The sequence below is a fragment of the Drosophila ananassae genome, chromosome XR, assembly GCF_017639315.1.
Source record: "Drosophila ananassae strain 14024-0371.13 chromosome XR, ASM1763931v2, whole genome shotgun sequence".
NCBI classification, from domain to species: domain Eukaryota; kingdom Metazoa; phylum Arthropoda; class Insecta; order Diptera; family Drosophilidae; genus Drosophila; species Drosophila ananassae.
The window spans coordinates 1,155,608-1,180,940 of NC_057932.1; the positions used below are offsets into that span (position 1 = coordinate 1,155,608).

Below are 25,333 nucleotides of genomic sequence, written 5' to 3' on the forward strand. Positions count from 1 at the left end.
GTAGAATTTTGTTATTGTGCACTCGTGAAGAGATTGGGCACACTAGGATAGAAAATAATGGCGCGTGTGGTGAAGTTGTGATTGTTGTCATAGAGTGTGGGAGGTTAAACTGCGGTAAGCTTTGTAATTTATAATTCTTTCTTACCCTAACATGTATCCCCATAGAATAAAACATACGTTGTACGCATACACATTGGCTTGTGTTTTGGAAGCGGGTTGCTCCATCGCCGCCGTACATATGTTGAAGGCATCTCCCACACGAGCGACGACAGAAGCTTTTATTCGCAGTCAGGCGACTGGCGACATTGTTTTGGAATAGCACCCTGGTGAGAGGGTCGATTTTGCCTGGACGACATGATGCACCATTCGCCCAGAAGGAGTCCCCGACTAAACGAGGGACAGAATATCGCAACGCAAGTAGATGGCAGCGTTTTGGCCCCGCAACCTAGTGTAGGGGCGTCGCAAGCCGGCGGCCGAGGCAGTGAAGCCTCGGCGCCATCAGCGCAGCTGGCAGCATCTGGAGCCACCAGGAAACCGAAGGTGGCCGACCTCATGGATAGGATTGCCGAGTTGGAGAAGGAGTTGGAACACGCTCGCAGCGCTAATATGGAGCGCACTGACCCCGTTATGTCGAGTGAGGTTGGGGTAGGTCAGCCGCCATTTGCAATCGGCCTGACCGTACCCAACCCGACAAGTGTGTATCATGCGGCGTCAGAGAGACCGCCATCCTGGAGCGGATCTCAAACGGTACCGTGTTCGCAGAACTGTACCACGAGGATTAATCACGCATCGCCATTTTGCGCTACCGGCACTACTGTTCCAGCGCATGGTTTCGGGCTGCAGAATGAATCGGTACGTGCGCCTTCTCCTGGAGACGGTGCTTGGGCGACGAGCATCGTTTTTCTACTGCGCGTTTACGGAGACGACGCAAGCGTATGGTTGTACGGACTTTGGAGAACAACCAAAGGCTACTGAAGGCGTTAAAGGACGACTCGCGTGAGACGGTGAAGTCGTTGTTGATTCACCCCAGCAATGCGAATGCAGCGGTGGAGCAGCTGCGATTCAGATACGGCCGACCGGAGCAACTAATACGCAGCCAGCTAAACAGCATTCGAGATGTGCCTGCAATTACGGAGCACAACCTGGGAAAGCTCGTCGCATTCGCCACCCATGTCAGCAACCTCAAGGCTTTCCTACAGTCAGCGAAGGCGGAGCAGCACCTGGGTAACCCTATGCTGATGGAAGAACTTGTGGCCAAGCTCCCAATAAGCAAACGAGTGGACTGGGCAAGGCACGCTGCAACTATTCAGCCCTATCCGACGATTGTGGACTTCAGTTCGTGGTTGATGGAACTAGCCAACGTGGTCTGCGTGGTGGCGGACATTGATGGGAAGGAGCCAAGGCGTCGATTGCTTCATGCCAGCGTCGACCGAGAGCAGGACGAGCAACGGGAGAGCTGCCGCAGGAATTGTCCAATTTGTGAAGGCCTTGGACAACACGCAGTTTGGGACTGCCAACGATTTATTGGAGCCACACCTACAGAGAGGTGGAGACTCGCAAGAAGACATCGCCTATGCTTCATGTGCTTGCAAAGCGGGCTTATGACTGAGTGCCCCGTGAATGGATGCAAGAGGAAGCATCACCGTCTTCTTCATGAGGCAAACAATGAAGGCTTCAGGAGACCGCCACAGCGAGGCGGCAATTGGAGAAGCTACAACCGGCAGGCAGCCGGACCGAGGGAAGGCGTCCGAGGGAATGATGGAGCAGCCTCATCCGTGGATGCTTCTGCGACGCCGGAGCGAAATTTGAGCTGTGTCGACGAGGACCGAGAACGACTTCTGTTCCGTGTATTGCCGGTGACGCTATACGGAGGTGGATTCTGGATGAAGGTTCTTCGGTGACGATGGTCGACAACGAGCTGGTTGCAGAGCTAGGCGTACAAGGAGTACGTCGTCAGCTGAACGTTCAATGGTTCGGAGGCAGGGCCACAAGAGAGCCTACTAACGTGGTACGTCTGGAGATCAGTGGAGCAGGCAAGTCCTCCCGACATGTGCTGAGAAACGTCTATGCCATTTCGAACTTGAGTCTGCCGATGCAGAGCCTGCACAGAAGGGATGTTAGGAGCGTGAACAAGGACGCTCGATTACCAATGAAGCCCTACGTAAATGCAGTGCCGAAGCTGCTTATTGGTGTGGACCATGGGCATCTAGGATTGCCGTTGAAAACGAGACGGTTTGCCAGCGAGGGACCGTACGCGGCCGCAACCGAACTAGGATGGGTTGTTTTTGGGCCTGTAGAAGGACGACGAGACACGCCATCACCGAGGTCTTGTCTGCTAGCCACGTCGTTGGATGATAACGTGGAACGAATCGTCGAGGACTACTTCGAGATCGAGAACTTCGGTGTGAAGGCGGCGCCAGCGGCCGCAGCCAGCGACGACGTGAGGGCTCAGAAGATCTTGGAGGATACTACGGTGCGAGTTGGCCGCCGATACCAGACGGGATTATTGTGGAAAACGGATAACGTTGTGCTGCCACGTAGTTATGATATGGCGTACAATAGATTGGTCAACATCGAGAAGAAAATAAAGCGAGATGGGCAGTTCGCCCAAGAATATTCACGGATTGTCAATGATTATGTCGACAAGGGATACGCTCGGCGTCTGGAACGACAGGAGATCGATTCGAAGCGGTAGAACATGGTACTTGCCACATTTTGGAGTGGAGAATCCCAACAAGCCAGGGAAGATCCGATTAGTATTCGACGCAGCGGCACGAGTTGGAGGAGTATCACTGAATTCTGCGCTGAGCAAGGGGCCGCAACACTATAAGGCCTTGGCATCTATCCTCTTCCATTTTAGGGAAGGTGCCGTCGGAGTCTGCAACGACATTAAGGAGATGTTTCACCAGGTGCTGATCCGACCCGAGGATAGATGTGCGCAACGATTTTTGTGGAGAGATGGGAATGACCAACGGGACCCCGACGTCTACGAGATGTGCGTGATGACCTTTGGAGCAGCATGCTGACCGAGTGCGGCGCATTATGTGAAGACAGTGAATGCCAAGCGATTCCTGGATTCGGATCCCAGAGCAGTCAAGGCCATCGTGGACTACCACTACGTGGATGATTATGTGGACAGCTTCGCTACAGAGAGCGAAGCGATCGAAGTATCTAGCAGACTGAAGAAGATACATGCAGAAGGCGGGTTTGAACTTTGCAAGTTCTCGTCCAGTTCGCCTACAGTGGAGAGGATGCTTGGACCCAGTGATCACGCCCAGAGTATTGAATGGGGTGAGGCAGAGCAAAAGATTTTGGGAATGCGGTGGCAGCCAGCCACGGACGACTTCAGGTTTCGAGTGAAGTACCACAAAGTCGCCCCCCTCGTGTCCGATGGGAAGAGGATTGCCACGAAAAGGGAATTCTTGAGTATGGTCATGTCAACGTTCGACCCCTTGGGATTCCTGTGTTGTTTAATGATAACAGCGAAGTTGTTGCTGCGAGAGGTCTGGAGGAGGAAGATCTCATGGGATGAACCACTACCGGCTGAGATGTACAACGCCTTTATGGATTGGCGAAAAGAGATGGAGAAAGTGGAACGTTTTCGGTGCCCACGTCACTACTTTGGATCCCGGCTGGTGAAGACTGTCGAGATGCACGTATTTGTGGATGCGAGTCAGTCGGCATTCGCATCAGTGGTCTACTGGAGGATCACGTACGAGGACGGCGACGTGCAAGTGAGGTTCGTGTGCGCAAAGACGAAGTGTGCACCGATGCGAACGATGACGATTCCACGGTTGGAGCTGCAGGCAGCAGTTCTAGGAACGAGGTTGATGGATACAGTCAGACAGGACCATAGTGTGGCCATTGCAGAGACTGTGCTATGGACGGATTCGAAGACAGTGCTGCGTTGGATTGGCAGCACACACCGGCGCTACAAGCAGTTCGTAGGGGACAGAATAGCCGAGATTCTGGAGTCGACGAAGGTGGCCCAATGGAGATGGCTACCATCCGCCGACAACGTTGCAGATGATGCAACTCGAGCGCAACGCAGCGTGGACCTAAGCGAGGAGTCACGCTGGTTAAGAGGACCGGCATTCCTGAGGAGACCAGCGGGCAGCTGGCCAGGAACTGCACCCACCGACGAAGCGGATGCAGAAGACGAAGAGGAGATGCCGAGTGAGTTTGTTCTTGTTGGAGCGAGTGACCCGTTCATATCGCTGGAGAGATTCTCAAGCTACAGGCGATTGCTGAGGACTACGGCCTGGGTCCTAAGGTTCATACGTCGATGCCGTGGACAACGAGATGAGCTGGAGAACTACGGCCTCAATGTAGCTGAGTGTGAAGCAGCTGAGGACTTGTTATTCCGTAGAGCACAACGTGAGGCGTTCCCCGATGAGGTGCAGGCCGCAGAGAAGGACTTGGATGTCGCTAAAGGAAGCGACATATGTGGACTGGCGCCATACCTAGATGGCAATGGAATCCTGCGAGCGTATGGCAGGATCGATGCGGCGCTATGTATACCTTACAGCGACGGGAGGCCAGTGATCCTCTCCCACCGGCATGGTCTTACGGAGATGATTGTGCGCGACGCCCATGTGAGGATAAAGCATCAAAACGTGGATGCTACGATGGCGGAGATCCGGACCAGGTTCTGGATTACGAGACTGCGGAGAGTGCTTCGTAGTGTGATCTCGGGATGCAGCGAGTGTAAGCTGCACAGAGCACGGCCGATGCCGCCGATTATGGGACCCCTGCCACATGATCGTTTGGACGCCTATGGCTGGCCGTTTAAGAGCACAGGCCTCGACTACTTTGGGCCGCTGCTGGTGACCGTTGCTCGGCACCAAGAGAAACGGTGGGTGGCCTTGTTTACCTGCCTGACGACCAGGGCGATTCATCTGGAACTGGCACATGACCTGTCGACTGATTCCTGCATACTTGCAATCAGGAATTTCATCTGCCGTCGAGGGCCTGTACATAGACTGCGCAGCGACAATGGCAGGAACTTCGTTGGAGCAGACAGAGAGGCCAAGAGATTTGCAGAGATCTTCGAACCCGAGAGGATCCAGTCGGAGCTGTCAAGCAAGGGAATTGAATGGATCTTCAACTGCCCAGCGAACCCATCAGAGGGTGGAGTCTGGGAGCGAATGGTGCAGTGCGTGAAGAGGGTGCTACGCCACACAGTGAAGGAAGTGGCGCCGAAGGAGCACGTCCTGGAGAGTTTCCTGATAGAGGCGGAGAATGTCGTTAACTCTCGTCCACTCACCCATTTGCCAGTGAGTGGGGACCAGGAAGCCCCTCTCACGCCCAACGATCTCCTCAAGGGAGCAGCTTGCCCACCGGATACCCCCGGCCTGGATGGAGGCCTCATCAAGGAAGGAGCTACGCGGAAGCAGTGGCGCGTGGCAAGGATGTTGAGAGACCGATTCTGGAGGAGGTGGGTCTTGGAGTAGGTACTCACGCTGACACGGAGAGAGAAGTGGTGCCGCAGAGAGAAGCCGATTCAACGAGGAGACATTGTCTTCGTTTGCGATCCAGCCATTCCGCGTCGAGACTGGCGGAAAGGCGTCGTGGAGGAGACCTTTGCTGGAACGGATGGTGAGGTCAGACGAGCCTGCGTTAGGATCATGGATGGAGATCGGACCCGCTGGATAATGCGCCCCGCTTCAAAGTTGGCGGCTATGGATTTGAGTGAAGAAGTTCTTCACGAAGGTGGGGATGTCGCGGATCGATTATCGATAGTTAGTATTTAAGTAGAATTTTGTTATTGTGCACTCGTGAAGAGATTGGGCACACTAGGATAGAAAATAATGGCGCGTGTGGTGAAGTTGTGATTGTTGTCATAGAGTGTGGGAGGTTAAACTGCGGTAAGCTTTGTAATTTATAATTCTTTCTTACCCTAACATGTATCCCCATAGAATAAAAAATACGTTGTACGCATACACACTGGCTTGTGTTTTGGAAGCGGGTTGCCCCATCGCCGCCGTACATATGTTGAAGGCATCTCCCACACGAGCGACGACAATAAGGAATTTTTTTTTTACATTAACTGATGGCAGCAAAAAAATAATCCCGCGTAATTAGTGTGCGTTTTGTGCAGCGTTTTTAAGCTAAATCAACCCAAATCGAAACGGTCTCATAGGGTTGTTCATAGTGCGTCGCATTGGTTTATTATTGTGAAATGGTAAGTTTACTGCTCTGTTCACTCAACTTTTCCTATTTTATTGTGTTGATAATGATGAATAAACGACTGGGCTACCCAGTCGTGCCTGGCGCTCGCCAAACGCGCATCCCGCGGTACGAAATAGGAGTGCGCGGCGCACTCCCATCTGCGGAAAACCATTATTCCGATTTACATTGGCGTGGCCGCTTTTCTCACCCAGCGGAGCGAGTATCAATATGCTTGGCGATCGGAAAAAGAAGGTGGTTCTCCCCTACCCGCAAGCTTACCGGCTAGGGGAGATCGGCGTGAAATCTCACCCAGGGAAATTCTGGTTGAAAAAAATTTCCCTTGCTTTTTGCTTTGCTTTTGGTTTTTGTTTTTGTTTTTCCCAACCTGCCCATTGATTTTTACTAAATTCGAAATGCGTTGTTTGTCATATTTATTTATTATTCGTTATATTTATTATTTATTAATCTTAATACATAAAACTGAAAAGATAAAAAAAAAAAATAACAAAAAGCTGAAAATAAATTAAGAAGAAAAAAAAATTATTTAAGATTTTTACAAATAAAGATATTGAGACGTCCAAATTTCTAGTACAGCCAGAACTGAAAATATTTGTTTAATAAAATAACGTTTATTCATCATTATCAACACAATAAAATAGGAATAATTGAATGAACAGAGCAGTTAACTTACCATTTCACAATAATAAACCAATGCGACGGACTACCAACAACCCTATGTGACCGTTTCGATTTGGGCTGATTTAGCATAAAAACGCTGCACAAAACGCACACTAATTACGCGGGATTATTTTTTTGCTGCCCTAAGTTAATGTAAAAAAAAAATGCCTTATATAAATAACACAGGCCGACAATTTCCAACTTTTTTTTTCCTCCACGCATAATTTTACCTGCTCCATAACCTTTAGGCTCCCCTGAACCAAAGTCCAGAACAAACATAGGTTCTATCACCCACCGTTTCCGCGGTACACCTAAGAGAAGAAATTGATCAAATTTTACCATATATTGAATTATGTAGGCCGTGCAATGGCTATGACCATCATTGTTTCCAGTACATATCATTTTTGAAATGTATGTGTACCAACTAAAATTAAACAAGAAAGGAAAGCTAACTTCGGGCGGAGCCGAAGTTGATATACCCTTGCAGTTCAGTCGCAGTCCGCTAGGTGGCGCCACGCATCTTATATTATTAGATATATAGCGGATCGTATATAGTCGGCCGATCCTTATGAAATTTGGCATATCGAATTATTTTGCCAAAAGAATAATCTGTACCAAATCCCATCTTTCTAACTTAAAAAACACCAAAGTTATGCCAATTTCGATCGTTCTATGACAGCTATAGGATATAGTCGGCCGATCCTTATGAAATTTTGCACACAAGATATTTTGGTCAAATATAACATGTGTGGAAAGTCCCAACCCTCTAACTTAAAAAACACCAAAGTTATGGCATTTCCGATCAATCAGTTATATGGCAGCTATAGGATATAGTCGACCGATCCCGGCCGTTCCGACTTATATACTGCCTGCAAAGGAAAGAAGGGTGTGTGCAAAGTTTCAACTCGATAGCTTTAAAACTGAGAGACTAGTTTGCGTAGAAACGGACAGACGGACAGACGGACAGACGGACATGCTCATATCGACTCAGGAGGTGATCCTGATCAAGAATATATATACTTTATAGGGTCGGAGATGTCTCCTTCACTGCGTTGCACACTTTTGACCAAAATTATAATACCCTCTGCAAGGGTATAAAAATGGTATCTAGCAGTTACCATATCTTTGGAATACTCATCCAAAGTTGAAATCTCAGATTTTCTACGTTAATTTTTGGTCTTCTATGATTTTTCCCCAAACATTTTTCTATGGAAGATTTTTATTTTCTTATTGAAATCAGTAGATCATACCATGTTTTAATTTTGGATTTAAGGAAAAACTCGAAATAATTTTATTGAATTTATTATAGGTGGTTAAACAATATTTTCTTCAATTAAATTGGAGTTTTTAATCTCATATTTTCAAAAAGTCATGGCTATCTACAACTGTTTCTATATTCAAAAAGTATCTATTGCAGGTTCAGCTTGTTTAGTAAAGCTTTAGTAAAGTAAAGCTAAAGAAGTTGTAGATAGCCATGACTTTTTGAAAATATGAGATTAAAAACTCCAATTTAATTGAAGAAAATATTGTTTAACCACCTATAATAAATTCAATAAAATTATTTCGAGTTTTTCCTTAAATCCAAAATTAAAACATGGTATGATCTACTGATTTCAATAAGAAAATAAAAATCTTCCATAGAAAAATGTTTGGGGAAAAATCATAGAAGACCAAAAATTAACGTAGAAAATCTGAGATTTCAACTTTGGATGAGTATTCCAAAGATATGGTAACTGCTAGATACCATTTTTTAATTTTAGTTGGTACACATACATTTCAAAAATTATATGTACTGGATACAATGATGGTCATTGCCATTACACGGCCTACATAATTCAATATATGGTAAAATTTGATCAATTTCTTCTCTTAGGTGTACCGCGGAAACGGTGGGTGATAGAACCTATGTTTGTTCTGGACTTTGGTTCAGGGGAGCCTAAAGGTTATGGAGCAGGTAAAATTATGCGTGGAGATTTTTTGCTGTTGGCCTGTGTAATCATCATTTCATTAAATATTGAGCTATGTTTAAATTTTGTACTTCAATAAAATTATTATAGAACATAAATTGGTAAACTTAAATAATATACGTTGAATTGTTCATGAAATAATTTTTTCTAAGTTAAAAGTCCCACGCATAAATTTCTAAAATTTCTCATAAATTCTAAGTCCCAAGCGAGACGAAAATTTTCTAAGTCCAGTTTTTTGAGAGCAAAATCTATGTTGAGAGAACAAATTCCCTCTCTCAACTCGGGGTGGGTGAGAACAAGGTACGAAAGATGCCTGCCGGAATGCACCGAAACGCTGCTAGCACCGAAAAGTCCGACTGGGATATTATATCGTATAGCCGAGTGCACGCATTTTATTTTTCGTCGTGTTGGAAAGTTATAATACGCAGCGACCGTTCTTTTTAATTTTATTGAGATAAAATAATCCAATTTAACATTGGATAAGTTTAATTATTTTTCCTTTTTTGTGGCGTTCTGGCGCTTAAAAATATTCAAACAAATTCATTTTAATTTTTACCTTAAAATATTAAACAATTGATTAATAGGGTACGCTTCCTCTAATTGCCAATGTCACCGCTTGATTTGGAATGAAAGAATATTCTTGTAAAAATTATACTTAAAACAAAGCAGTGCAGCTACCCAAATTAAAGTTACTGCATATGCATATGGGCACATGTGAGAATAAAAATAAACGCAAAGGAGAACTAGGGAAAGATAAACTTTTGTCACTGCTGATAAGGCTGGTGCTTAATTTCGGAAACAGGTGGTTTAAGCAAAAAAAAAATGTATTTTGTTGTGGAAAAAATGTTGGCATTTGCGTTTGCGCAATTTTGCGCAAAAGTTTTATATTGGGTATTGTATACTCTTATTACTATTACTATTACTACTATTACTACTATTACTACTATTACTACTATTACTACTATTACTACTATTACTACTATTACTACTATTACTACTATTACTACTATTACTACTATTACTACTATTACTACTATTACTACTATTACTACTATTACTACTATTACTACTATTACTACTATTACTACTATTACTACTATTACTACTATTACTACTATTACTACTATTACTACTATTACTACTATTACTACTATTACTACTATTACTACTATTACTACTATTACTACTATTACTACTATTACTACTATTACTACTATTACTACTATTACTACTATTACTACTATTATTAATATTACTACTATTACTAATATTACTACTATTACTACTATTACTACTATTACTACTATTACTACTATTACTAATATTACTACTATTACTACTATTACTACTTATATTGATAAAAATTATTATTGATGAGATAGTTTACAGGAATAATGAACTGCTACACAAAAAATGTTATCGATAAAATGTTCGTAATTAAAAAAAAAATTACATGATATTTTTATAGGATTTTTGCCACTTTGCACTTTTAAGGTTAAAAAGCATGGAAATGGAACTAAAACTAGCTAATACTTCGGGGAATTATAGTTAAATTATTCAAGAATTGATAAGCATTAGAAATTTTTAGGTCCAGGACTATTGAAAAATTTTATTTATGGCAACATCTGGACCACTGTGTAGCGCTAGAAGGTAAGACGGATAAGCTCAGGATTCATCATGCGTCTCCAATTGCGAGCTTTATTGAGTGGTTCTCCACAAATAGCCGAGCTGTTCGTGTAGTTGCCTACGTACGACGTTTTGTGTCTGCAGAGGCCTTGAGCATACCGAAGCTTAAAGGTGCATTGTTTTGCATCATACGGATTCTTCAGAAGGAGCCTTTTGAAGCAGATCTTCAAGCTGTGAGGAACTCCAAGACTCTGCCAAGAAATTTTACTGGTTAGGTTTGCCTTCAGTTTGCCATGTTACCACCGGACAGACGCTATCCTGTAATTTTACCTAATTCCCATCTCTTTACCAATTTGGTCATCAATCATTCGCATATAACGACATTGCACGAAGGGGCGCAGTTATCGGGATCGGAAAGCTTTAAGACGAGCTTGTGTTGGTAACGGATGCCCGATTTTCTTCACCACAGTGGCCTCCACAGTGGTCAAGACGACTTGGCTCGTGAGGTAATGTAAAAATCAAGCAGGGATAACTAAAACGCCACCGTTGTGGAACATTTGGAGCGGCCAAGCTGAAGATTACTCGAAAGCCGCGGCGAAATGAGGTGAACTTGTGAACCGGAATGCAATAAAATTCGGTAAGCAGGTGGGGGACTCGTGATATGCTACGGTCAACTGCGATATGCTCCGGTCAGAAGACTCCTGAACCAGGTTTGCTAGGCGTAGGCACATTGAATCACGCCGAGGCTTAAGGCATACATCTATGGCGCCAGTTTTATAAGTTTTGATGCCAAACTGTATCTATGGCTAATTTTCAGATATAAAAGCAAGTTTCACCCAAATCGATTACGAGACGAAGCTGCTTGAGGCTGCCATCCCTGAGCTAAAGAAACACATCCAGAAGGGATTTGACATTGTCAATGCCTATGCGCGGGTGAACTAAAAATGTGTTTACCCACCCGAATTGGCGCTGTTGGATCAAGCAGCCACCAACAAAACAATTTAAAGATAATCATAATATGTTTAGCTGCAGCGCTTGTTATCAGTGTTTATTCTTGACTGCCTGTCTCCTAGTTTCGCATGGGTTTTTTTTTTATTTGTAGCGCATGAGCTTTAGGGAGCTTTGGTTGAGCTTCTGCGCCTAAGCTCTTTGTAATGCACTTGCATTTTTGGCATTGATTTGAGCAACTGCGGTTTTAGGGTTGAATTGAACCCACAAAATAAATTTTGGGGTTCATCCCGGTTTATTATTGTGATCAGTACTAAAAGTACCACGAAAACGCCGTTGTTGTGTTTGTTACAAAGTTGCATTTTAATTGCATAATGGAGTTTGGAGCGGAAACTATTGGAGCTGCTGCCGCAACCCGGAAAAAGATGCTGCGGAGAAGGGCAGATGTGACCTGCCAGGAGATGGAGCTGCTGCATCATAAGCTGAAGGATGTGGCGCAGAATGAGGATTGCACCATTATGAAGCTGAAGTCAGTGGAAAAGCGTTTGCGTGAGATTAAGGAGGAGGTTGAGGAGCTTAATTTCAGCGAGATTGGGAGTGAACTGTAATTGAGATTCTCGCAGCTGGCGACTGATGTGCATGTAGACATTCAAGTGGAGGTTGCCAAACGCTCCATGAGAATCGCTGCCCACTCCACACTTCTCGACGGTGCCAGTGTCTCACCCATGCTACAAGCCAGCCCCCTCCTTGCCATCATTGCCGATGCCAACATTCGCCCGGATTCGGATTTTTGCGCCTTTTTAAGACTACGATTGACAGCCATCCTTACCTAACACAAATGGAAAAGCTCCGGATGCTCATTTTATGCCTGCGGGAGTCACCCTTGGAGACGGTGAAAGCGCTGGAAATTACTGACGCGAACTACGATGTGGCCGTTGACCTATTGGGGAATCGTTTTAGTAATCTGCGTTTAATTTTCCAGTCTCACATCAATGTGATCCTGCAGTTTTGTGTGGTCAAGCCAGGGTCTGTTGGTACTTTGCGGGAGCTATCTGATCGGATCAATGGGCATATGCGAGCTCTCATGAGTTCCGGATCAGCTGCCAATTTAATTATGATTGGTCATCTAGATTATCCTCCAGAAGTTGGATCCTGTCACAAAAGTCATGTTGGAAGACACTCTCGCCGGGAACAACGACAGCCTTCCATCTTGGGAGTCCATGGCCCGATTCTTAGAGCAAAGGTGCCAGACTCTCGAAAGCGTTGACTTTTTTTTGGCTGCGTATCCACCAGCTAACCAAGTGGACCCAGATAGATCTTCGAATAACCGATCTTCGCCCATGGTTATTAATGCCCATCCAGCTCTATGCGCCCTGTGTGGTATTTTGGCGCACGCGCTTTCTTCTTGTCCAAGATTTATTGCCTTCCCAATTAGTCAACGGTCAACCCTCTGTTTTGTATGATTGAAGATTGGTCATTTTGCAAGCAGATGTAAAGCTTCCCGTTGCCCAACATGCAATCGCCGACTTCATTCCTTGTTGCACCATTGCAGGCAGCTTTCCAGCCCTAATAATGCCTAATCAGTACGATTATTGGTTTCCACCGATGGTGTTGCAGTTTCTACCCCACCTTCTCAGTCAGTCAGCACAATCTTAACTCAGGTTCGCTATACTGAAGTGCTTTTGCCACCCGCCAATATCCTCATCCGTGGTCGATCAGGTGCCTTTTGACTTGCAGAGTGTTATTAAATTCCGGTTCTCAAGTTCACCTTATCTCATAGCGGCTGGCAAGTCAGCTTCGTCGGTCCAAATGCTGTGGAGCGGTTGCCGGTTTCGGCGGCACTGAGATTGCTATGGATGGAGCCTCCGTTAATGTGTGTGTGAAGTCACGCCTAACCACATATTCGGCGAACTTAGAAGCTTTTATAGTTTCTCATATTGCAGACTGTCAGCCCAGCCTTAAAATCGAAATTTCGAAGTGGAAGATTCCTCACAACGTAGCTCTGGCTGATCCCAACTTCCATAGACCGGATAGTGTGGACCTGCTTATTGGAGCCAGCCTAATTTTCAACCTTTTGCCAGTTCGCCAAATTCATTAAGGTCACTGCCGTCCAATTGTCCAAAATACGCTATTTGACTGTGTTTGTGGACGAAATGGACGAAACCGCGGGAAAACAGCTTGGCAGTGTGCACCTCAACTGATGCCAATGAATCGCCTGGTTCGTATGTAAGCGGGGAGGCTGGGTTGCCCTATGCATAAGAAGAAGCAAAGAAGAATCAAAGTTCTCGAGCCCCTGCACTGGTTACGAGAACTTGATTCCAACATTGGTCTATTGGGGGAGCAATGCAAGGTCAAAGGTTTGGAAAAAGTTGGTGTGCCTTGTTCGCTCTGCACGATTCCTAGATGGGACGAATGCTAATTAAGCCGCTAATATACTAATTAGTTAGTAATTAATTAAGACGACTAATGCAACTGTGTAACCCGTGGAATAATCTATTGCAAAGATGTGTCTGCTGCCCTTCCAGAATTATTATTAAAGGCCACCCTTTAATAGGGGGGAGGATATTGGGATAATCAGCCACCAGATAAGCCGATTAGAATATTGATAAATTGTTTGCTGCAGTGGCATGCAGCGGCAGCGGATTTAGGGTTAAATTGAACCCCAAAATAAAATAAAATTGAACTGAACCTCGTCTATTTATTCTGCCACTATTAAAAACTATTAATAGGGTAACAATCAGCATTAACAGCCAAGTCGATATAGCCATATGTTCTGTTTTTTATGAACGCGTGGATCTCAGTAACTATAAGAAATAAAGATATACGATTTGCACGAAGGCTCCTGGGAATGTTTTTTGTAAAGTTTACAGTGTGACACTTTTGTACAGGATTTCATCTTTTTTGTGGGTTAAAAATTGTCAAATCAAAATGTCCCCTCATTTAAATTCTTGCCCAGAAAACTGTCAACACCACGTAGCTCCGGAGCAGGCAGAGGCAGCACCCTAAATAAGCGCCAGCAGCACTGTGAAAACCAGGAGCCGTGCGTGAAAAGGAGAAAAGGAGAGCCTGGTCCCGTTTTCTTATGACTGGAACGCTGCTGTTCATCGCTTCCGTTTTTATGCTGCACATTATCATTTCTTTCACGACAATAAAAGAACGTAATTTTCTGCAATTTGTCTGTTGAGTTGAGTATTGTTTTAAAGATTTTTCTACATACCAAAGGTAAAACCACAACCTTCCTATGCGCTTGCTTCGTGTATAAAAAACGGGTGGACTTAATTCACAATTTATCGTGGTTGCAATTCAAAAAGTATTAAGATACCATATATGCAGTATTTTTGAAATAGAGCTATTAAATTTTAACATTTTAAGTGATGAACAAATTGGACCTGGAGAATGGAATGAGTTCAGAAGAGGTTTGTCGCGACTAACTTTATTAATATAAAAGTTCAATATTTAAAGCTAATTAAATACATAGATATTGCATAGGTGGTTTATAAATGTAAATATAGCAGGACATAAAAATGATTAATCAAAATTTAAATAAGTATGGATTGTTTTACAATATTTTGTCGATTGCATGTCGAATTAAATTAAAACATCAGCCGTTTTTGTTGCCATTCCGGATTCTTGTCACTGTAGTGTTTGGTTCATAACGTCACCGTTTTTCTATAGTTACCTAATCAATTTTTTAATTTATTATGTTCTTGTAACTTAATATTAAATGTTCATGGCTTAACCTTCTCCCGGCCATTGAACAGGTGTTCAACCGCCATCCAGTAATTTAGTTAACTGTCTTAGTGTAGGTTCTAGTTGACTAAAATATTTGACCCTCTTGTAGTGCCTTTAGTTTTTTGGAGTTAAAAAAAACCGTTTGAATCGCAGAATGAGAATGCTTAAGGGGTTAGGTGGGTCTGGCGGCAAAAAAAAAATCGTTTTTTTTTTATTTTTTTTATAAAATTCTCCAGAATCTTGAGAATATTCTCCCAAATTTTCAAGTCGATTGGAATAAAAGTTTCGGAGATACAGTCCTGAAAAGGTGGACGCTCGAGGTCAGCTATAGGCAGAGCGCAAACTTTAAACGCGTTTTTCTCAAAACTGTGTTTTTGAAATCCGTTGTCAAGATTTCTCGGAAACTACTCAACCGATCTTGATAAAATTTTGCACAGGCCTTCGAGATACGATTATTTCGATTTTTTTTTAGGATTTTTATTTTCGTTGATTACAACTATTTAAAAAAAAAAAAATGTTCGAAAAATTTCACCAAAATTTGAATTTTTTTGCAAAAAGGTGTCCCAAAAATCCAATTTTTGCTTGATTTTGTTTTCCTTTGTTCAGTTTCTAGTTTTAGGTCTGAACTAAAGGAAAATATTTTGTTTTTTCATTTTAGATGATTCTGTTAGGAATTGTGCTGTCAACGCGAAAGCACCTTTTTTGCCAGGAGTCATGGCAAATGACGTCTCAATGGCTAACTGTAAAATATTTTTTTCTCAAAATTTCAGAAATTCATCTTTAAATATGTATATTTAATAATCCTAAAAGTTCCAATAAAATATTTCATTCTTTATATAAAAAAAAAATTTTTGAAAATATGCCATTTTTTGGCCTCCCAGACCCACCTAACCCCTTAACAGTAACAGCATGATGACGAAAATGGTCAATGCTGCGTATGGTTGTCTGATGGTCCAGTTGGTATGTTAACCAACTGTTAATTTTGTCCTTTTATATCGGCTAACCAACTTTGTATAACCTCTAATTCCGTGTCGGTTGTATTTGGTGAATGGGTAGGAGCTCTTATGGCGAACTTTTATATAATATCTGAATGAAGCTCGTATTTCATTAGTGCCGAAAGTAGTCTTGCTTATATTGACGTAGCGAATTGTGCAACCATTGAGCAAATGGAGTACACAGGATAACTCTGACATTCTGTTCTAGTCTTTTTAGTGAATAACTGGAATTCGCACCTACTGTCCACATGGTCAACAAAAGTGATGCTAAATTTGTATAGCGCCAAAAACGCCGCAATGTCTCGAACACCCGATCAACAGTTTACAATGAAAAACACGAACCAAAACGTGAACCAAAATAAATGATAATTAGCAGAACCAATAATGAAACATTTAAAAAAACATCACCCTTTAAAATAAAAAAAAAAGCTGTTAAAACGTGTAAGAAAACCAGATCTGGTACCTTTCTTGCCATAAATAAAAACTATATACAAGTACAACTACTCAAAGTACAATCTTTTCAAAACTTTGTGGTCCGCGCTGGAGAACACATAACGCTAAACTCCTCCAAAAGTATTATCGGAATATTGACGAAAAAGAAGTCTTGGACGTCCGGAAAATACTTAAAAACGACAAAAATAAAATAAACTAAACGATATAAACAGGCCTAATCGTATTAACCCTTTAAAAAATTACCCTACCCGACAAATTACACATGCCAACAGCAAAAAATCTCCACGCATAATTTCACCTGCTCTATAACCTTTAAGCTGCCCTGTCCAGAACAAACATAGGTTCTATCACCCACAGTTTCCGCCGTACACCTAAGAGAAGAAATCGATCAAATTTTACCATATATTGAATTACGTTGGCCGTGTAATGGCGAAGACCATCATTGTTTCTAGAACATATAATTTTTTAAAAATGTATGTGTACCAACTAAAATTAAAAAATGGTATCTAGCAGTTACCATATCTTTGGAATACTCATCCAAAGTTGAAACCTCAGATTTTCTACATTAATTTTTGGTCTTCTATGATTTTTCGCCAAAAATTTTTCTATGGAAGATTTTTATTTTCTTATTGAAATCAATAGATCATACCATGTTTTAATCACTGTGGACGGAAGTCCACGAGGTGACGACCTGCATGCCTAGGCGTGCGCGAGGAAACTCTATATATAGCCAAAGAATTAAAAATTTTCTGTAGGCAACCGATCTAAATGAATGATATACTAATCGAAAGGTATTGTTTCAATTAGATAATTTTTGTCGAAACCTATTCCAAAAGTTATTTGGTTTGGGAGAAATTAGGGAGAAAGTAAAAAAAAATTTTAATCACTAAAGTGGAGCTGGTGGACCTATTTAAGTCCCCAGATTCTAGAGCTAAATACGCGTCGATTGGTACCTCAATCGACCCGATCCGACATTTCATTCAGAAGTTATTCGAAAAATTCAATTTTTTCTTCCTCTTCAAAATGAAGCCAGTTGTCGGTTTGTCGGTTTTTCTGTTTGCACTATTTTTTTCTTAAAAATCCTAAAAAAAAATTGGAAAATCCAGCTAGTAGCTCTGGGTGACTTCAATATCCCAGAACTCAGGTGGTCCAATGTTAAAAATTCACCGTCTTTATTGCTGAATTCGCACCATGACTTCCCGGCGGGCATGTTCGACATGTCACTCGGGCAAATTAACCACGTTAGAAATTCTTTAGGTCGGCTGCTGGACTTGTGTTTCGTTTCTGATCCTGATGGAATTACTCTTTCCAGAACTTTACCACTTTCCAACCCAGAGGATCCATATCATCCCACTCTTGAGGTTTTAATAGAAAACAATAACGTAATTGGCCTTAAGCCTACACTTAAATCTCATAAAGTTCGTTTCTTTCGTAAGGCTGACTTTATGAAATTAAATAAGTTAATTTTGGAATTTGATTGGTCCAATCTACTGGCATGTGAAGATGTAAACATTGCCTTAATTAAATTTTATTATACTTTGAATAAATTTTTCGACGTTTGCGTGCCATGGAAATATCCGTCCGTTTCAATTAATCCGCCTTGGTATACAAGGCACCTAGGAAATTTAAAGATCGTTATGAATAGACTTTTAAATAAACATAAAATATCTGGCTGTACAGTTAGTTATTCAAGATACTTAGTAGCTCGGTCCAATTTCACCGTGCATAACGCTGAATGTTATAGGAGTTATATACGCCGCTGCCGGATTCAGTTTACTCAGGATCCGAAGCAGTTTTATAACTTTGTAAACACTAAGCGCAAACATGTATCTTCTCCTCCTATGCTTATGTTTGAGAACTCATATGCGAACACTGATCAGGCAATGGCCGATCTCTTTGCACAGTTTTTTCAAACAACATACTTACCTAGCACCAGTACAGGTCAGCCTTACACTTATAATATCCAATCAGCCAACCTTATATTTTGCCCTTCTTTTGATCAAAGTGGTGTGTTATTGGGTCTTCTTAAAGTCAAGCCCGTGTATTCGCCAGGCCCCGATGGAGTACCAGGCTGTGTTCTGAAGAACTGCGCCGAGGCTCTGTGCAAACCGCTCCTTAAACTCTTTAATCTTTCGCTGGAGACTTCGATCTTTCCCCTTATGTGGAAGGAATCTTACATTATTCCTCTTCATAAAAAAGGGAAAAAATCCGACGCTGCCAATTATAGGGGCATTTCTAAATTGTCAGCAATTCCGAAGCTTTTTGAAAAACTTATCACTCCACATTTGCAACACCTATGTAGTTCAATAATATCTCCATGCCAGCATGGCTTCATGAAGCGCCGCTCCACCACTACCAACTTACTGGAGCTAACATCTTTTATCACGGATGGGTTCCGGAATGGCTTACAAACAGATGTCATTTACACTGACTTCAGTAAAGCATTTGACTCTGTCGACCATTCGCTTCTTATAAGTAAACTCAGTCTTTTGGGATTCCCAACTGACCTCCTTATCTGGATTTCGAGCTACTTATCTGGAAGAACCCAACGTGTCTTCTTTAAAGATGTTACCTCGCGTCTAGTCCGCGTCACATCTGGGGTGCCTCAAGGAAGCCATCTTGGACCCTTACTTTTTACACTTTTTATTAATGACTTGCCCCTTGCCTTAACTGATTCACTCGTACTTATGTACGCTGATGACGTTAAGCTTTGTCTTCAGTATAAATTCACTAGTGCCCAATCTAGACTTCAATCCGATTTGGATAAATTTCAAAATTGGTGTTTTGCAAATAACCTAAAGCTTAATGGATCGAAATGTAAACTCATGTCCTTTTATCGAACTAGTCCTCACCAGGCTATGTACTTTCTCTATGGGAACGCCTTAGAACGATTAACTCAGGTTAACGATCTGGAGTCCTTTTAGATTTGAAACTTAAATTTACCGACCATATATCTACCATGGTTAATAAAGCTATGGGTGTGCTTGGCTTTATTAAAAGATGGTCAAAAGAATTTAATGACCCGTACATAACAAAAACGTTATATACATCATTGGTTCGTCCGATTCTTGAGTATGGATCGTGTGTCTGGAGTCCTCAATATGGAGTACACCGAGATCACATAGAATCTGTACAAAAAAACTTCCTGATTTTCGCCCTTAGGGGACTTAATTGGGATGCAAATCTTCACCTTCCCACTTATCATAGTAGACTTTTATTAATCAACTTACCATCATTAACAAATCGTAGAACGATGCTGGGTGTTATGTTTCTATATAATCTTATATATGGTAATGTAGACAGTCAGCATTTACTAACACGCTTAAATTTTAACGTTCCTAGTAGAAGGACTAGAAACTTCCGTCCTCTACTCCTTAGCCATTGTAATTCGACATATGCCCAACACGATCCGTTCAGGGTATTATGTTCGGACTACAATGGTCTCTACCACACCTTGCCACTTTGCTCCACTAACAATCTTAAATCCCTTATACTAAACGCCTTATCTATGCAACACTCTTCCTCGTAATATCTTACCCCTACTCTTCTCCTAAACGTTCTCGGATCTATCCCCGCGATTCGAGCCGTACGTTATGCGGCAGCGTCCCTCGGTCGGTTGGACGGGAGGTGGGCTGTACGTATGCAGTGGGAACCGCGCGAAAATGTTTGTTACTATCATATGAGCAACTATTGATCTACAACTTTTTGAAATACCTTAAGCTTACGTCAAAAAATTAAAAAAACTTTGTTAATGAAAAAATTCATAACTTTATAGTTAAGAAAGATATTAAAAAGAGCTTTACATCGTTGAAAGGGTTTTTTAAAGATCTATTTCACCTTTTTTGGGACCAAACGTCTATATAGTGCACAAAAAAAAATACACTGAAAATAAACTTTTTTTTTAAGAAAAAAAAATTATTTGTCAAAATTTGCTCGATTGATCCTTTTTATATTGCACGTGGAGATAGCTTTTGAGATGACGCAACTTTTGATATATCGCTCATATCTGGCAAAATCCGTTAACTCAAGATATAGTTCTGTAAGTGCAGCTTCCCATTTTTTGCAGCCTCCTGTGAAGCTTGCATTTACTTATACATGTGTGTGTATTTGATTGGAAACTTTGCTTTTTGGAGTATGCATATATTTGGTCAATACCCTAAAAAATATGGAGTATATCTTTTCAGATTTTAGTTTATTTATTTAAAAATAAAATCCAAATAAAAAAGGGCTTAAAAAGTAAAACATAAACATTGACTCAACTTGGACTCGAACCCAGGCCCTCCGTGTTAGGAACCACGACACTCTCCACTCGGCTAACCTCGAACTTTGTTGCTTGATGGCAACTTTTGATGTAATTCTGCTTTGTGTTTCGGTGTCTCATGTCTTAATGAGAAGAATGCAAAATTTTATGAGTAGAAAGCTTTATATGCATATGCCCCCACTGAGCATATAATGCATGTAAATAAAACTCTGCTTTACTTAAATTACAGCCACCACCGTTTTGGGTCAAATCATGAGTTAAAAGCTAAAAAAAAAACCAGGCAAACCAACTCTGCCAATACTTTTCTAATATTTATTATTTTATATCGCACTCCCAAAATAAATTGTTACATTCACTAATTGGTTTAACTAGAAAAAGTGGAAAAACGTAATTTCCAGTTTTTTTAAATTTTTTATCTTTGCGCATTTATTTTAGATATAATATATGTTTATTATATGATTGATCGGATATGCCATAACTTTGTTTTTTTTATAAGTTAGAAGGATGGGACTTAGTACAGATTGCATTTTGGAATCTTGGAATTTTATTAGGATAATTGGCTTAACTTTGTTGTTTTTGAAGCTAGAATGATGGGACTGTCTACGGTTTAGTTTTGGGCAATCTAATCCTATGTTCATAAGAATCGGCCAACTATATCCTATACCTGCCATATAACTGAACGATCAGAAATGGCACAACCTTTCTATTTTAAAGATGCTTGGGGCTGTTTCCAATATTTTTATTAGAAATTTTGTTGATGGTGAAATTCTCATAAGGATCGGACAACTATATAGGATCTGATATGTATAATAATAATATAAGCTTCTGCTTAACTGCAAGGGTATATCAACTTCGGCTCCGCTTGAAGTTAGCTTTCCTTTCTTGTTTTTTTTGTATAATTTAATATATAGTGGAGCTCTCATCTGGCCTCTCATCTGTTAATTTGTTAAAATAATTTGATTTCCCACAACTACGAAAAAATGTTGGATTTTAAATACATTTTTGGGCAAATTTTTAATTTAAATTTTTAAACTAACTGTTGAGCCAAGCAGACAAGGGCGAAGCTGCTAAATAAGTCACATATGTTATAAATCTGAGTAGCAGCGGCGGGTTATCGGCAGTTCTGGTTTTTGTTTACTTCTCCCCATTCGCATGCGCTTTGCTGGTATTTGTAGCGCATGCGCTTTGGGGAGCTTTTTTGGAGAGCTGCTGCACACCAGCAAATCTTGCATTTGTGTGCGTTCGTATTGCTAAGTTCGTATTGCTAAGCTTGGGTACTTGTATTATTGTATTGATTGGAACAGCTGCAAGTTGGGTTAGAGTTGAACCCTTTAAAATAAAAACTGAATTTGGAGTGAAATTAAACATTGGAATTTTAATTCATTTGGACGCTATTAACAACTATTAATAGCGCAACATTTTGGTGACCCCGACGTGATTAGCATCCCGTTCAATTGTCGTAATCAGCATTAAAAGTGCCACTAAAGCACCGTTGTTGTTTTTGTGTCCCCAAGTTGCATTTTAATTTAATTGCATAATGGAATCTGGAGCTGAAGCTACTGCATCTGCTGCGTCAAGCCGTGAGAGGATGCTGCGGAGACGCGCAGAGGTAACATGCCAGGAAATGGAGGTACTGCATCGGAAGGTCAAGGCTGCGATTCAGACCGAGGATTCAACTATTCTGACCCTCGAGTCTATGGAGAAACGTCTGCGCGACCGTTTCACCACGCTGCAGGAGGAATTGGAGGAGCTAAACTACAGCGAAATCGGGAGCGATTTATATTGGCGATTCTCTCAGCTGGCTACGGACGTGCACGTTGACATCCAGGTGGAGGTGGCCAAGCGTTCTATGCGGGTTGCTGCTCACTCTACACTTTTGGATGCTACCAGTGGTGCTGGGATTTCAAACGCTCCATATAGGCCTGCTCCCTCATTGCCCCCGTTGCCAATGCCAACATTTAGCGGTGGCTATGCCGAGTGGCCGGATTTCTGCGCCCTATTTAGGACCACCATTGACAGCCACCCGCACTTGACACAGATGGAGAAGCTCAGGTGGCTCATTTCCTGCCTGCGGGACTCAGCCCTGGAGACGGTGAGGGCGCTTGAGATTACCGACGCGAACTATGAGGTTGCCCTCGACCTTTTGCGCAACCGGTTCAGCAACCGTCGCTTAATCTTCCAGTCTCACATCAACGAGATCTTGCAGTTAAGGGCGGTTGAGCCAGGATCCGTTGCTACTCTTCGAGAATTATCCGACCGATTTAATGGACATATGCGGGCCCTTATGAGTTCCGGGACGTCGGCTGAAATTCAAGGGTGCCTCCTCATCCAGATCATCTTTCAAAAGCTGGACCCTGCCACAAAGGCCAAATGGGAAGACTCGCTGGCAGGAAACACTGATGATAGCCTGCCAACTTGGGAATCTATGGCTCGGTTTCTGGAGCAAAGGTGCCGTACCCTGGAGACGGTGGATTTGGCCTTAGCTCCGCATTTGTCAGCGAATCAAGCGGGCCGTCGTAGGCCATTTAACAACCGATCCTGCATGCTCCTGAATGCTCCGCCTGCTTCGTGTGCCCTGTGCGGCATCCTGGCACACGCTGTGCCTTCTTGCCCAAGGTTTCTCGCCTTGTCAGTTGAGGAACGATACGATGAGGTTCGACGTCTTGCCCTCTGCTTTGTGTGCCTCAAGTCTGATCATTTAGCCCGCGGATGCTCATCCTCCCGCTGCCCAACTTGCCATCGCCGACACCATGCGCTATTGCATCCTTGCGAGCGTTTAGCCTGCGCCACTTCCGTTCCTGCTTCTGGATCGAATCCGGCCAATGTAGCAGGGGTTGCGACCTCTCAGGCTCATCCTGCTAATGCTCTTATTGCACAGGATCGCAGCGCTGAAATAGTGTTCTTGCCCACCGCCAACATTCTCGTCCGTGGCAGATCAGGAGCCTTTCTTCCTTGTCGAGCGCTACTTGACTCCGGCTCCCAAGTTCATCTCATCACATCCCGGCTGGCCAGCCAACTTCAGCTTCATCGGTCCAAATGTTCTGTAGCAGTGACTGGCCTTGGAGACGCTGAGTTTATTACGGATCGGGCATCGGTTAACGTTTGCCTGAAGTCTCGCCTATCCACGTATTCCGTTTACATTGAGGCAATTGTGGCGTCTCACATCATAGAGCGTCAACCTGGCCTGAACTTAGATGTGTCCAATTGGAAGGTTCCCGCCAATGTGGTGCTAGCTGACCCGGACTTCCACAGAGCTCAACGTGTGGATTTGCTGATTGGAGCAAGCCTGTTTTTTGATCTGATCTCAGTCGGGCAAATCCAGCTAGGAGACGGTCTGCCTCTGTTGCAGAAGACACGTTTTGGATGGGTAGTTTCTGGAGGAGGTTGCACCCCGGGAAACCCTCGCTTGGCCGCATCATGTAAGATGATTTCTGCTGACTCAGCAACCTCGTTTGACGATCGCCTCGATTATCTTCTCCGCCAATTCTGGGAAGTGGATGCCTGCACTGCGCCTATCGTTCAGGCCACTAAGGAGGAGCTCGATTGCGAGGCCCACTTCGTCATGCACCACGTCCGCCTTGAATCAGGTGCCTATTCCGTTCGCCTGCCAATCAAGCACAGTGTGGATCTGTTAGGGGAATCCTACGCACAGGCTTTGCGGCGGTTCCATTCACTTGAGCGCAAGCTGGATCGTCATCCGAATTTAAGGACCCAATATTCGTCTTTCATCAAGGAATACTTGGATCTGGGTCACATGTCTCTGGTGCCTCAGGAATTGCGAGGTAAGTGCCAGTATTTCCTTCCCCACCACTGCGTCCTGAAGGAAGAAAGTTCCACCACTAAGCTGAGAGTTGTGTTCGATGGTTCAGCTGCTACGGCTTCCGGCTATTCCCTCAATGATGTCCTGATGTCCGGCCCCGTGATTCAGCCTAAGCTTTTTCATACATTGCTTCGGTTTCGGTCCCACCTTGTAGCTTTGACTGGGGACATTTGCAAGATGTACCGCTGCGTAAGGGTCTTTCCGGATGATAGTTTGCTGCAGTGCATCCTCTGGAGAGATTCTATCCACGATGACGTGAAGGTTTTTAAGCTCGACACCGTGACGTATGGCACCAAGCCAGCGTCTTTTCTATCTATTCGCTCAATGCACCAGCTGGCTAAGGATGAAGGTGCCGGTTTTCCCGTTGGCTCTCGTGTTGTCCTCCAGGATTTTTATGTGGACGACCTTATATCTGGTGCCCCAACGAAGACTGAAGCGCTTGAGATAATAGCTCAGACATCGAGCCTGTTGAACAAGGGTCAGTTTCAATTAAGGAAATGGTGCTCCAACATCCCAGAGGTTTTGGAAGGCGTGCCCGAAAGTGATAGAGAGTCTTACTTGAAATTTGACGATGGCAGTCCGTTCACAAAGACTCTTGGATTAGCATGGGATCCTTCAGCTGACCTGCTGCTTTTTTCCTTTGAAGCTCTTCAGCCCACCGCCAAACCCACCAGGAGATCTA

General features: G+C 43.0%; 2 protein-coding genes across 2 annotated transcripts in view; both read left to right on the forward strand.

Annotated features, from left to right (window-relative positions):
* The first annotated feature begins 1,903 nt into the window (after positions 1-1,903).
* On the forward strand, positions 1,904-11,384 carry LOC123257600. The gene is made up of 5 exons (XM_044717345.1): positions 1,904-2,691; positions 2,861-2,995; positions 3,089-5,437; positions 5,492-5,712; positions 11,260-11,384. Exons 1-5 carry the CDS (start codon positions 1,904-1,906, stop codon positions 11,382-11,384), a joined length of 3,618 nt encoding a protein of 1,205 aa, XP_044573280.1.
* A 12,758-nt stretch (positions 11,385-24,142) lies between these two features.
* The window catches only part of LOC123257601, a 52,261-nt gene continuing 51,070 nt past the window's right edge, over positions 24,143-25,333 (forward strand). The window contains exons 1-2 of the mRNA XM_044717346.1: positions 24,143-24,250; positions 24,326-24,840. Coding sequence (XP_044573281.1) covers positions 24,394-24,840 — 447 coding nt within the window. The 5' untranslated portion in view covers positions 24,143-24,250; positions 24,326-24,393. The remainder of the gene's footprint in view (positions 24,251-24,325; positions 24,841-25,333) is intronic.

Bases quoted from the DNA above. Each gene is read 5' to 3' on its own strand.
- LOC123257600 (XM_044717345.1), top strand. From the start codon at position 1,904: ATGGTCGACAACGAGCTGGTTGCAGAGCTAGGCGTACAAGGAGTACGT. The intron at 2,996-3,088 runs GTGCGTGATGAC...TTCGGATCCCAG, and splicing joins GACCCCGACGTCTACGAGAT to AGCAGTCAAGGCCATCGTGG. The intron at 5,713-11,259 runs GTGGGGATGTCG...GCTAATTTTCAG, and splicing joins TGAAGAAGTTCTTCACGAAG to ATATAAAAGCAAGTTTCACC.